This window comes from Octodon degus, unplaced genomic scaffold (assembly GCF_000260255.1).
Source record: "Octodon degus isolate 3935 unplaced genomic scaffold, OctDeg1.0 scaffold00358, whole genome shotgun sequence".
Taxonomy (NCBI): domain Eukaryota; kingdom Metazoa; phylum Chordata; class Mammalia; order Rodentia; family Octodontidae; genus Octodon; species Octodon degus.
Window position 1 is genome coordinate 85781 of NW_004524934.1, and position 15147 is coordinate 100927.

General features: G+C 34.4%; 1 protein-coding gene across 1 annotated transcript; it reads right to left on the reverse strand.

Moving 5' to 3' along the window:
- Positions 1 to 845: 845 nt before the first annotated feature.
- LOC101591383 (olfactory receptor 6C2-like) lies at positions 846 to 1790 on the reverse strand. The gene has a single exon (XM_004648180.2). It carries the CDS (start codon positions 1779 to 1781, stop codon positions 846 to 848), a length of 936 nt encoding a protein of 311 aa, XP_004648237.1. The 5' UTR covers positions 1782 to 1790.
- Between the last annotated feature and the right edge of the window lie 13357 nt (positions 1791 to 15147).

A 15147-nucleotide genomic window follows, 5' to 3' on the forward strand; every position in this document is an offset into this window, starting at 1 on the left:
GTGAATGCAAAAAACAATCCAATATAGTCCAGTAGACCATACTAGTAATGGGTTATCCTCAGGACTGGCAATATCAGAAGTTGTTGACTTGATCCTTTTACAGCTCCGTATATTAATATGGCTTTACATTTTATACCTTTCTGTTGGATGGTTAAGACCAAGATAAAACAAGACCTGTATAACAAGAAATGTAACTTTGTATCTGACAAGGTCAGTCAAATCGCCTCAGAATTTACCCTGAAACCCTGTACAGTAGTTTGTAGATCTTTTGTCAGTGTCAGTCATGTGGATGAGTCATGGTCATTACTTCACCAATTTGCTCTCTGTGAAAGTCTGAGAGAATGTTTTCTCTCCATGTGACTCTCCTTAGTCACACTCTACATCATTGATCACTTTCCTCTGTGGCCCCATAATCTCCTTGAACAGAAAATCTGGGATCCCACTGAGTTATAGGAAGTTAGAGTACAGGCTCTTTTATGGGTGACTAGATTCTTAGAAAGGGATATGAAATAATAGAAATGGAAAATACAATAAGCACAATTCTGCAATGTACGACACGTGATGAAATCATTGATTCTGTAGTATTTGCTTTTGTTTTACTTGTAGTTTTGTTAAGACTTGTGAATATGTAAAGTCATACTTTTCTTTCCTAAGGGTATGTTCTTTTATTGAGAAAAGTTGTCTTGAAACAGTTTCCTTTCAAGAAAAGTAATTATATAAAAACTCAAAGATACCAGACCCTATAGACCCTATAGACCCTGTACTAAATACATAAAGGAACGCAAATGTACCGACTTAGAAAACAATGGATTTTTTTTAAACCAAAGATTTTACATTAGCAAATCTTATTTCTCTAAGAACAATGATATTCTTTTGATTGAATCCTTCAACGCCTGTTTTACTTGCTTGTTCCTCAGTGAGTAAATGAAAGGGTTCAGCATAGGAGCGATGGAGGTAGTGAGGACTGTCACACCCTTGTTAATGGCCACTGATTCCTTTGCTGAAGGCTTGATGTAGATGAAGATGCAGCTGCCGTAGGAGATAGAGACTACTATCATGTGGGATGAACAGGTAGAAAAGGCTTTTTTCTTTTGCTGGAGAGAAGAAAACCCTAAAATTGTTTTGATAATGTAAATGTAAGAAAGAGCTACACATAATAGTGTCATAATGAGGGTCAGTACAGCACAGATGACAACTGTCTGTTCCATGAACCAAGTATATGAGCAGGAGATTTTCAGGAGGGGAGATGCATCACAGATAAAGTGGTCAATAACATTAGAATCACAAAATTCAAGATTTAGGCCTAGGCTCAGGGGTGGAATTATAATACACAAACCAGCTACCCAACAACAAAAGATAAGTCTTCTGCAGACTGTGCTACTCATAACAGTCACATAATGCAAAGGCTTGCAGATGGCCACGTAGCGATCATAGGACATGGCAGCCAGAAGAAAAAATTCAGTTACCGCAAAGAGGTCAGTAAAAAATACTTGACTGACACAAGCGTTATAAGTAATCATTTTGTCATTTGTTGCTATGTTATACAAGTATCTGGGAATACATGCGGAGGTGAATGATATCTCCAAGAAAGCAAAATGTTTTAGGAAATAGTACATGGCTGTTTTAAGGTGAGAATCTACTAAAATGAGCGTGATGATAGTCAGGTTCCCAGTTACACTCAGCATATAGGTGAGAAAGAAAAATACAAAAATCAGAACCTGAAGTTGTTGGTCATCTGTCAGTCCTAGTAAAATGAAAGTTGTTACTGTATTGTTCCTCATTGCTGATTTCTGATTTCTATCAGACCTGCACGCAACAGAGATGCTTTGTTATGGATTATTTTAAGAAGCTTCGATATAGCAACATTTTTTCATTAGGTTTTTAAAAAAATTATTTTCCTTTGAACACTCTATAAGGGTTACTTTTGATTCCCATGTATCTATAGTTTCTGGGGAAGCAAAAATACTCATGCTCAAGAATTCTCTGATGCATTTGCTTGGCGTGTTTTTTCATATTAGACAACTTAGACTCACTGTGTACATCACAGCCACTGGAGGTCTCTACTCTAGATCTATGATTCCATTTTTTAGTTATTATACATGTGTGATTGCTCTCCCAAACACCTCAAAAACGAAACACACACACACACACACACACACACACACACACACACACAGAACTTTTCTAGCTTGCTTCCTGGCACTGCCTCTATCTTAGTTTTTTCTGTCTATAAGTAATTACTTGCAATCAATGGTATGCATAAAGCTGAATACTTTAATGTACAATACTTATGCACAGTATATATTAAAACTTTTATGAAATGCTGTGATAAACTTCAAAGATACCTAATTTATCACATTCATTTGTTATTGTTTTCTTCCCATCTCTTCTACAAACATTTTATTTTTGGTTTACATAGATAATCTTAAACTACAAAGAAAACAGAAAATGTCTACTATGTAGACATATGTCTGCATATGTCTACTATGATTTACAACAAAATAGAAATTATGACATGGTTGAGGACATTTACACAAGGACATAACATTAATCATTTTAAAGACTGTTGTATATACTTTTAGAAATGATGAATTATATTCTAGTTTCAAGGTCATTAGAGCCTCATTTTGAAATTTTAGACTACTAAAAAATATTTATCAGATTATTTTAGTGTTCTCTTTATCCCTCTTCACTTTCACATACTCTTAGTTTTGTATTTTCATCAGTGCTTTAGTTCATTTTCTCTCATTGTTTGGACAAAATACTCAGTGCCTAGAATTAAGGAAGAAAGCACTTTTTTAGCTCACAGTTTGTGGAGGTTTCATTTCGTACTTTGATGGCTCCAAGGCAGGATGGCACATAGAAGAGGGCAACAGTTCATGGCAGCTGAAAATAGCAAAAGCAACAAGAGCAGAAAGGGAGAAGCACAAGGGCAAGCCTCTTTTCCTCCCTTACATTGTACATAGGCTTCCCACCAGGGGAGGTGTAGCACTCACACCCATAATCCCAGCACTGGACCATAAATGAGTCACAGTTTCTAGAAGCCCACACCATGATTGAATGATGCTTTGAGGGAACATCTGACACAAATCATAACAATCAGTATTTATGTTTACAAATATTTTTCAGATGATCAATAAATCTATATGTCATTTTCAAACATCCTTAATTCCCAAATACAAACTGAGACATTTTGTTGGACATTTCACATGTACATCAAATATACTATGTCACAATAATACTTTCCTTTCTACATCTATTGAGCACATTCTCTGTGATTGATATTTTAGTAAATGCTTATTAAAAGAATAAAAGTTTTCTGTCCTTAACTCATATGAGCAACTTCTACTTTTCCATTGGATTCATTGGGTTTTAACACAAGTTTTAAATGTTCGAGAAGGCTTCCTGTATGTCCAATGATGGTGCTTTCTGTAATCTCCATCAGTGTACTCTTTAAAAAAATACAGACTACTACACTGATACTTAACAGGGAATGCTCACTTGTGGGGATCATGTTGATTGTCTTTACACCAATAGTTCACATAATTTACACAACCCCAGAAACACTTTTGACTGTCCTAAAATGTCTCTAAATGAATTTATCTATGAAGTTATTCTCTTTCTTCTTTGGACTCCAGATTCAAAGTGTCTTGCCATTAACTCATTTAAATTTGAGCCTTTTGCTAAATTAAATTTTCATGTTTCTTTTAAAAAGATCTAACTTTCTTTTGCTACCTTTACATATCATAACAGAAAATACCTTCCCTTAGTCAAATATTATGCAGTGATTCTTTCAGCCAGTTGTTTTTCCAATGTCTTGCAAAACACAGGGATCAAGTCACTGAATAAACATAATTTGCCCTATCATCCCTGGACATTAGTCAATGCTGTAATTATAAGTATTTTCTATTTATTCCACTTTCAAATGTATGTTTTAAATGAAGATAGAATTCTCTAATGAGGTAGTACAACTTGCACCAAATTTTCTACTTTGGGAGATTGGGGGAGAAGTTTATATAAACATTATATAACGCATATTATATATGATATATCATAGTATTTATGTAAATATAGTGTATAATACATGTATTATATTATTTAAATATATATTATATGTTATGTTTTGGATATAAGGTTAATTTAGGTAATATATTCCTGGGTGACTATCATATTTTAACATTCAAATAACATTATATTGTTTTGCGTAAATATCCCCACCATGACATCTACATATCTAAAAACTATATTCTGTAAAGAAAAAAATGAATTGTTAACAAACAGAAGTTCCCATTCATATTTGTTACTTGTAGGAGGTAGCTAAAATATTTTTTCTTTTTCAAAGCATAATAAAATTTCCATCAAGCAAAAGTAAACATAATTAGAATGATAAACTTTATTACACTTACTAATATGACTGTCAACCATAGTTTCTATTAGTTGTGGAAGCACATGAAATCTTAGAATTCCTAAACTGGAAATGCCAGTTGAGATGCAGACTTTGGTTCTGGCCACTTGCTCATGAATCCACTGTCAAATTCATGACAATTCTAGGATGTATAGACATCCCAGAAATAGTCATTTAAAAAAGTTAGTTGTATTTCTTTATTGCAATGTTTTTGCTTCCTAAAAGAAAGTGGAAGTAAAAACTGAAAACAAAATAATATGACATAAAAGCTCCTCCAGGTTAGGAGAGTTGCTACTCTGACTTGTAAAAACAAGGAGAACTTTACTATGCTTAGCATAACATTTGCTTTATTCCATAAAAAGCAACTAAATGAATAAACAGAGTCCCTAGTGACCTACAAACATTCAGTAATGAATCTTCTGAGAAATCAAATTTGAAGTTAAAAAGGCGTGTTATCTGCTTTGTTGGATACAGTGTCCTTGGAGGCATGAGGTTGCAATAGTGGATAAAGTCATAGGTCAACAGGAGAGTCTGATTTTAAAATAAAACATGTTTAGCTTCTTATTCTCACATTATATAACCTAAGATTAAGCACAGAGAAGGAGCATATGGAAACCACACTTCCTACTTAAATTGTTACCAGAATTAGTGTATATTCATCTACTAATTTTGTTTTGAGAAATTTTAATAAGAAGAATAAAAACTACATAAAACTATATAATCCACACTACTCACATTACAGTGTATGCAATCTTAGTGTACACACTTGTACAAATGTATCAAAATAATTTTATTCACTATTTAAAAACAAACACTAATGACATAATTTATATAATTGGGTATGTAATATTCTAAGCTTTTAAATATAACAAAATAATCACATAATTATATGTATCATTTATTGTAATTAATGTTTTCTATAAATTTATTTCTGTTGACTTACAATAATTTACATTTTTAGGGGCCAGGGAGATGGCTCAGTAGAATAAGTGCTTCCCTGTCAAGTGCAATCACTTGAGTTCAATCCCCGGTTCTGCCAAAAAAATTACACTTTTATGGGGTTTGATTCATGTATATAATATGTAAAGATCAAGTCATTATGTGTTATGTTCACATAACTAGATCTCATTAGCATACTCATCTTTTCAGTATTCCATTTTTTTGTGTTGGGAACATTTTAAATCTTTCTTCTAGTGATTTTGTAAATGCAATAGCTTATTGCTAACTATAGTAGTGAGCAGTAGAACTTCTTTTATATCTATCTTGATCTCTATTTCTATCTATACAATATATTTTTATAATATATCTATATCTAATGTAAGCCTACCTATATCATCTATCTATATCTATCTCATCTGTGGTGCTGAGGATTGAAGATCAAGGTCTTCTCACCAAGAAGTGTATATCTTTTAAAGGATGTAGAGCTACATCCTTAGCTCTTGAAATTGTTTTTAATTTTGAGAGAGCTTATCAATAAGTCTGCACTGGGGAGAGTTTTTTAAAGCCTACCATATGGTGTGTCTTTGACAGTGCTGTCTGTGCTGATGAAAAAATATTCATTCTGCAGTTGTTGGATGAATTTGTTCTGTAAATGCCTTTTAGGTTCAGTTGGTTTATAGCGTAATCTAATGTCCTCGTCTATGTATTTTTCAGTTTTGATAATTTTTCCACTTTTGAAATGAGATGTTAAAGCCTCCAATCATGACTGCATTAGAATCTATTACTTTTTTTGGTATTTTAGTACAGGGTCTACAGGATCTCACTACACAGATCAGACTGGTGGTGATCCTCCTGTTTTCAGCCTCCCAAGCACTGGGATTACAGGTGTGTGCCACTTCGCCCAGTCTCAGATGCTTTCTCGCACATCCTGGGGGGTGGGGCCAGCACAGTATGTTGTGGAGCGAGTGCTTTAGTCTGCTGAGCTATCTGGCCAGCTCAGAATCTATTACTTCTTTTATGTATACTAATATGTGATATAAGTATTGGGATTTGCTCCATCGTTGTTATTTGGAGCATACATGTTTACAATTAATGTATCCTTTTGTTGAATTAATGTCTTTATCATTATACAATGCTATTCTTTGTGTCTATTTGCATTTTGGAATTAAATTATATTTAATATATTCGTGGTCTAGCTTCTACGTAATTTTGTTTTCTCTTTGCATGGAGTATATTTTTCCATTACTTTGCTTTTGGTCCGTGTGTGTTTGCTGGTAAAATGAATTTTTTATAAGCATGATTTGATTGGGTCTTTTCTAAGAAAATATTTTAGCCAGTATTTTTCATGTAATTGGAAAATTTAATTTGCTTACATTTATGGATATTATTTATGCAAAATAAATTACTCCTGTCTCATTCTCCTGAAGGGACCAGTGTGGAGGGGCTTGGAACTCTGAGTGACCCCAGCTTGGCCTGAGGAATCCAGGTACCCAGCCCATTCCCTTGAACTGAGGGACCAGAAACTAGTGCAGAAATGATCAGAACACTGGGTAACTAGCTTGGTCAGAGGAATCCAAGAGTCTGGCCCATTATCCTACATGAATTGAAGCACCTGAAATCTGGCAATTGGCCTGGTCAGACTGATGAAGGGAAACCTACTCTAACAAGGGTAAACATGTTGTATTCAAACTCCTGGTTTATGATTTGTTTTGTTATGTGACTATAGACTTTGTACTATGATCTAAAGTACAAGTCAATACTTACCAAAGTTTGTGAATTTCTAAATTTTACCTGATATTATTATTATTATTGCTAATTGTACTAGTGTAGCTAGGATGTCATATATGTTTTAACCATTTATTCTCTTTTGGATAACAATATTGGGAAGCACTGGGGTAATAACCTCACCCAAGCCCTGAACCTAGACAGAGGATGGTGTGAAATGGAAATCAATATCCCACTCTCAATTAAGACAAGTCAAGAAAACATCAACATAGAATAAATTAAAAGTAGGTAAATTTCTTGAACATATAGGAGTAGAGAGTTCATGAACAAAATCCAGTCTGTATGGAAAATACTTCAGAGAATCAACAACTGGGATCTCATCTTTTTGAAAAGTTTTTGCATATCAAGACAAATCACCAGCACAGTAAATGCAAAACCTACAAACTGGGAAAAAATTTTATCCAACTCTCTCTCAGACAAAGGACTTCTATCTAGACTATAAATAACTAAAGAAAAATCAGGCCTCCCAAATTCAAAGACTCAATCCAAAAATAGGCACACACTTTTCAGAGTAAGAAATACAAATGTCAACTGGTCATTTGACAAATGCAAATTAAAGCAACAATGAGATACCATCGCAATCCAGAAAGAATGATTATCATTAAAAATTCAACTAAAACAAATGCTGGAGAGGATGTGGGTAAAAGGAACACTTCTTCACTGTGGTGGGAATGTAGACTGGTGAAATTCCTATGGAAATCAGTGTGGAGATTCCTCAGAAAACTAGGATTAGAAGTCCCATTCAACTCAGCTATTTCCCTTCTGGGTATTTTTCTAGAAGAATTGAAATCAACATACCACAGGGACATATGTGCATTCATGTTTATAGTAGCACAATTTTTCATAGCTAAATCTTGGAAATGCCCATCACCTAAGGAATGGATAAAAAGATGTGCTATTTTTCTACAATAGAGTATTACTCAACTCTAAAGAAAGATAAATTTGAGGCTTTTATATGAAAATTATTACAACTAGAGGCTATAAGTGAAATAAATCAGATCCACATATGTAAACATTGTATTGTCTTCCTAGTATAAGAACATGAAAGAATGTATAAAATCTGGAAGGTACAATAGATACAGTAAAAGGAGAGAAACTGAGCAAAAGAAATAAACAATTGGGATGAGAGAAAGGAGAAAATAAAGGAAAAAAGGAAGGAAAATTATATATGTATATATGCAGGATAGTTAAGATGATTGTACTGCTATTTTTTTTCAAAATTTTATTGATAAACAGATAGCAATGAGACAGTTTCAAATCAAATCAGAAGTACAGTTTCAACAAGTAATACACTGCATATATTCTTCTTAGTGATTAATTGCTGTACAAGATGCGGACTTGTGATCCTATTTACAAACACCATTAGAACAAATCATTCTATTCATTAAGAGAATGCAACTGTATATCTATCCAAACCACTTTGAATACACAGATACAAAATGGACATTCATCGGTATACCCTAGTTTTTCTAAGTTCCGTTATTGAATATTATAGATGTGTAAACTCAGCAAAATATTCTAAAAGGGTCCAGTAGCCCATAATAGCATTGGGTCTACTGTTTAACTGGCAATGTCAGAAATTATTGACCTGAGTCCCCCACAGCTCAACCTAACAGCATGGCTTTACTTCCTATATTTTGTCTTCATACTTTTCTACTGGATGGTTAAGAGCAAGGTAAAGCAGGACCTATGCAACAAGAGTTGTAGCTTTTTGGTCTGAGAAGGTCAGTGAAATGCCCTCAGGATTTATCCTGAGATCCTGTACCTCAGATTGTAGAACCTTTGTCAGTGCAGCCATGTGGATGAGTCATGGCCATTGCTTGGCCAATGTGCTCTCTGTGAAAGCCTGAGAGAGTGTCTTCTCCCCATGTGACTCTCCTTAGGCACACTCTACATCATCGATGACTTTCCTCTTTGGCCCCATAATCTTCTTGATCAGAAAATTTGGGACACTACCGAGTTACATGATGTTACAGTACAAGTGCTCATATGTCCTGAGTCTTAATTGACCTTAGAAGGTTAGGGCCAAAATGTTGGCTTTCCTTGTAGCCCTCCTTTTACTCTAATTTTGGTCTGCAAACTTAGGTTGTTAACCATCCAGAAGACAAGCTTATTGTTATTATCGAACGATTTAGGCTATCAAGCTTAACCTCACTATCTCACTGCATTTCAAACATCTTAGGCATAATAAGGAACAGGTGTTTTTCATCAAGTATTGATATGTTGAACTTTAAGTCCCTACATAATATGATAAAAAACATTTAAAAATTAGATTATATTTTTAAAAATAGGATAAAGAATTCTATACTTCTCATGTTTGCACATAAGTCCAAAAATCTCACCATATACAACCTTGAAGCAGTACAGTCCCACAATATTCCTTTTCCTGTCTCTTGCTTTCCTTCACCAACCCCTTCTTCTTGAACATCCACCTACCCGAGAGACATCTTAGCATGTACTGCTAATTTCTATTGCTTTTTTGAAGGTACAACTTAGTGCTTAAAATTTTTACTTTGATCAGTATTACATTATGTCTGGAAATCTGAGTAAACACATCGAAGACAGAAATGTACAATATAACACACACTTTGAATACCTGTCATCTTTTTTTGGTAATTGTGTATCATTTCTAATGCGTTATCTATTATTTTTCTATTCTCTTTAAAATAAATATATTATTTAGAATTAAAAATATTTTTCTTATGAGAATAGTGTCTAGTTGAACCCATTTACTTATAAAAGCCTCAAGTTTATCTTTTTTCCTGTATTTTAGGAAAGAGTCTACAGGGTATTCAGCGTCTCACTACTCGACCAGACTCATAGTGATTCCCTTGTTTATAGGCTCCCAAGTTCTGGGATTACAGGTGTGCACCACCACACCCAGTCTCAATTGCTTTCTCAGTATGCCTTAGGGGAGGAGCCAGCATGGCAGGCCTGGGGATCAAACCCTTAGCCCCTGCTCTTGCTTGCAGGTGCTTTAATCTGTGGAGCTATTTGGCCAACCCAAGTTTATCTTTCTTTAGAGCTCAGTAATACTCCATTGTATAAAAATGCCACATCTTTTTTATCCATTCCTCAGGTGCTGGACATTTTGATTGTTTCCAAGATTTAGTGATGACAAATTGTGCTGATATAAACATAGAAGCACATATATCACTATGGTATGATGTTTTCAGTTCTTTTGAAAGAATACCCAGAAGGGAAATACTTCCGTTATTGGCCAGCCAGATAGTTTAGCAGACAAAAGCACCTGCTTAGGCAGGGCTAGCACTATCCTGTCTCAAACTCCCCAGTGCTAATATTACAGCGTATATCACCACACCTAGTTTCAGGGCTAGCATGGTATGAGGTACAGGGAACCGAACTTGATGACCTTGTGCTTGCCAGGCAGCTGCCCAGCTATCTTCCCAGCCCAGTGAATAGGACTTCTATTCCTAGTTTATCTGAGAAGTTTCCACATTGACTTCCATAGCAATTGTACCAGTCCACACTCCCATCAACAGTAAAGAAGAGTTTCTTTTGCCCCACAGCCTCTCCAACATTTATTAGTTGGTTTGTTTATGATAGCTATCCTTTCTGGAGTGAGATGTTTCTCAGTGTTCTTCTAATTTGCATTTCTTGAATGACCAGTATTATGGAACATTTCTTCATGTATTTATATGCTATTTGTATATTTATCTTAGATGCTCATTTTTGGATTGTGATTTTGAATTCAGACCCACATATGTAAACACTGTATTGCCTCCCCAGTGTAACGGATTGGAAGGATAAATATAATCCGAAAGGTACAATAGACATAGTAAATCAGAAAGAAACTGAATATAAGAAATAAACAATTGACATAAGAGAAAGGAGATAAGATAGGAAAAAAACGAATGGGAAAAATTATGTAAGTACACAAACAGGGAAGCTAATATGATTGTGATACTAATTTCTATCAATTTTTTGAAGGTAGAAGTTAATGTTTTTAATTTTTACTTCAGCTAATTTTATATGCTAATATCTGTATACTGAGGAACTACATTGAAGACAGAAATATGCAGTGTATAACAATCACTGCTGCATAACTTTCACCTTTGTTTTTAAAGTGTACTGTTTCTAAGGTCTTATTGAAAGGAAGAGTTAATATTCAATTGCTTGATAGGTCTTGCATGCCTATGTTTGTTAATTTGAGCACCAAATTTCATGATATAAATGTAGAGTATAATAACAGGCGTTAATTTTCTATTCCTGCTTTGAAATACAGTACCATTTTTATTTTATGTTGCTTTGTTTTTGTCTTTGTCATTTGTTTTTTCTCTTTAAAATAAAAAAGATACAATTAAAAAATAAAAGTAAAAGCAGAAAAAAAGAAATTACTCCTGTAATTTTTTCAATTGTTTTCCCATCAATGTACATATGCTTTATTCTGTTATTCTTCACTTGGTATACATTAGTAGCTCTTACATTTTTTTCTATTTTTAAATTTCATTTTATTGAGTAAAAACAAAGGGAAAACAAATAACAGAAACAAAGACAAAATAGGATAATATACAATAATATATATGTTACAGATTTTCAAAACAAATATAACTTCTTTCCAATGGTTGATATTTTGTCTATTTTTATCAAATCTGTTGCTCAGATTAACAGATACAGTTATATAAAATTGGACATATGACTGAATATTACTGCTTACTTTCAAGAAACCTTAAATTTCTGTTCTTTTTTACCTTTATTAAAATTTATTTATTTTAAAGAGAGTACAGTAATAATTAATACAACATTAGAAACAGCATACATTTAGAAGACCAAGAGGACGGGTATGCAAACACGGTTTTTGTACTACACATTTCTGGCCTCGATGTAGTTGCTTAGATCCCAGATATCAGCATACAGAGTTAACTTTTGTATTTCTTACATTGTTTTCTGATTCATTTTTGTATCTCATTTATCAGCATATTTTAAGTTTTTGCTTGCTTCCATCACAGTCATTTTCATTCTTTTGTCTCTAGATACAGGATTCTATTAATATTTCTTGCTTTTTTATTAAGCATTTCTTGTAAGAGTGACTAGTGGTGATGAATTCCAACTTTTGCTTGTTGAGAAGACTTTATGTCTCCTTCTTTTCAGATAATTATCTTTGTTAGGTTTAGTACTCTTGATTGCCAGTTTCTTTTCCCTGATCACTTCTGAGTATGCCATCCCAATTTTTTTATGGCCTAGGAGGTTCTAATGAGAAATCTAATGTTACTCTAATGAGAATTCCTCTATATGTGGATATCTTTTCTCTTGCTGCTTTTAGAATTTATGTTTTTAACTTTTCTCAGTTTAACTCTAATATGATTTAGTGAGAACCAGCGTTTGGTCCTTCAGTGAGCACCACTTCTGTACTTGGGGAACTTTGGAGCTTCCTATATTTAATGTCTATATCTCTACCAAAATTGGAGAATTTTTCAGGATTATTTTCTTCTTTTTGTAAAAATACTATTTTCCCCCAAATTCTTATATCTTTAGTACACTTTAGAAGAGAAATATATTATAATGAGCACCATTAAGCAGACAGAGAAATTGCAAATCCAGTCTGGTTGTCCCTGATTTATTTACAATTAAAAAAATTCTTATATACTTTTTTCTTTAAAAAATAATGTCATTGGTACATTTTAGATGTACATAACAATCATATTTGTCATAGGGTATTTATACCAATATATGATGCATTTTGATTGCTCTTTTTTTCAGATCCCCCTCTTTCCTTCAATCCATCTACCTCTCCCTATTTACGAAGATTTGTTTCCATTTTATCTTTTTTTCCATTTCTCCATCCATCCTTTCCCCCTTCTACTACCCTAGTTTCCCATTTCTTTCTTTCTTTTTGTTTCTTTCTTTTTCTTTTCTTTCTTTCTTTGTGGAATAGTTCTTTTGAATAGTTCTCATTTCACAATCTCTATTGTATGTTTTTGTTCTTATTTACTCTTTCAGTTTCTCAAACTGGAGAGACAATATGATCTTTACATGTGTGAATCCATTTTATTTCATTGAAGACTGTGATTTCAAGTTGCATCCATTTACCTAGAAATGCCTCAAATTTATCTTTATGGCAGAGTAATCTCTCTCTCTCTCTCTCTCTCTCTCTCTCTCTCTCTCTCTCTCTCTCTCTGTTGTAATCAAGGTTTTACTAGCAGAACAGATATGACACATTTTTTATGAGATGTACCAGTCACAGAGTCAGAAGAGTAGGTGTGCTGAGAGTGTCTGCACACCTCAGACTGAAGGATTCAGTCCCAAGGTCTGAAGCTTACTGCAGTGTTCCATCTCTAACAGTCTCTAACAGTTTCTAACAGTCTCTAACAGTCTCTCATGGTCAGTTGTTGGGTCTGCAATGGAAAGCTGAAGAATCTGATGGAAAGCTGAAGGGTCCAAGCTGGAGGCTGAAGAGTTGGCTTTGGAAGCCAGGATATGAAGTCCAAGCTGACTGCAAAAACTGAAGTTCTTCCGAGGAAGTGAAATGTCAAATCCTTCCTCCACCTCTTTTATCCCCTTTTTGGGCTGAGTTGCTGTGGGGTGGCGCCCTTACAGCCCAGAGTGTGGAACCGGCCAGGTGATCCAGCCAAAATGACACAATGTATTACACACCAGATAGATCAGCGGATTAAAACAACTGCTTAGACAGACACATGGACCATGGTTCAATCCCTGGCATGCCATGCTGGCCACAACCCCGAGGTGTGCTGAGAAGACAATTGAGACTGGGCAGGGTGGTGCATGCCTGAAATCCCTGTGCTTCTGCAGCTGAAAACAGGAGGACCAATATGAGTCCAATCTGTGTAGTGAGACACTGTAGATCCTGTAATAAAAACACATGTATGTATGTTAAAAAAAAGCACTTTCAAAGTTTCAAAAGTCTCACTCATCCTCTTTACAAGAACCATCCTTCACAAAAATAACCACTTCTTAAAAAAAATAACCACTTCTTGTTTTTATTTTTATCACCATGGTTATGTTTTCCCCTTTAAGATAAATAGAATCTTATAGTACATACTTCTTCAGACAAACTGAATTATTTAAATCACCATAATGTCTTTAACATTTATCTACAATGTTTTATGCTTTGAAATCCTGTATAGTTTGTTCTTTTAGGTCCTGCATAATTTTCAGTTGCCTAAACATTTGCCATCATCCATTCTAATGATATTATTTTCATTGTTTCAGTTTTGCTTTTGACTGTTAAACAGTGTTCACGCAATTCTTGTACATGAGACTTTGTGAATATTTGTTCTTTTGGGGGGATTTTGAATGAGCTAATGTAGCACAACTTTGGAGTTATGGGATAAGCATGTATTTCATATTTGTAGAACTTTCCAAAAGTGTACCCTAACAGTTGAATTAATTTATCCTTTTATCAGCAATTTAGCAGAGGTAGCGTTACTTCACTTCCTCAGAAATGTAGGTTGTTCACTAAAAACAAATAGTTGGTATTCTGTTGAGGATGTAGTTGTTTCTTATTATAGCTTTAATCATACTTCTTGATGAGCAGTGATGTACTGAGCTTTTGAATATGATTGTCAGACACCTAGGTATCTGTTTTGGGAAGTGCTTATCTAAGTGCTTTTTGCCTTTTTAAAGTTTGATGCCCTTTATTTTACCTTATCCACCTCTTATTGAATTGTACAAGTTATTTTTTAAATGTTTTTTATTTTTTAATTTTTTTACAGGTCCAATCACTATGCAACTTGGACTCATAGGGATTTTGTTTTCAGCCTCCCCAGCGCTGGGATTATAGGTGTGTGCCACCACCTCCAGACTCAGTCACTGGCTCAGCATTACTAGGGGTAGAGCCAGTGCAGCATGTGGTGCCAGGGATGGAACCCTAGTCCCAGTCCCTTCACTTGCCTAAGCAGGCACTTAGTCTGCTAAGCTATCTTGCTGGCCCTTGTACAAATTCTTCTTCTTCTTCTTCTTCTTCTTCTTCTTCTTCTTCTTCTTCTTCTTCTTCTTCTTCTTCTTCTTCTTCTTCTTCTTCTTCTTCTTTCTTCTTC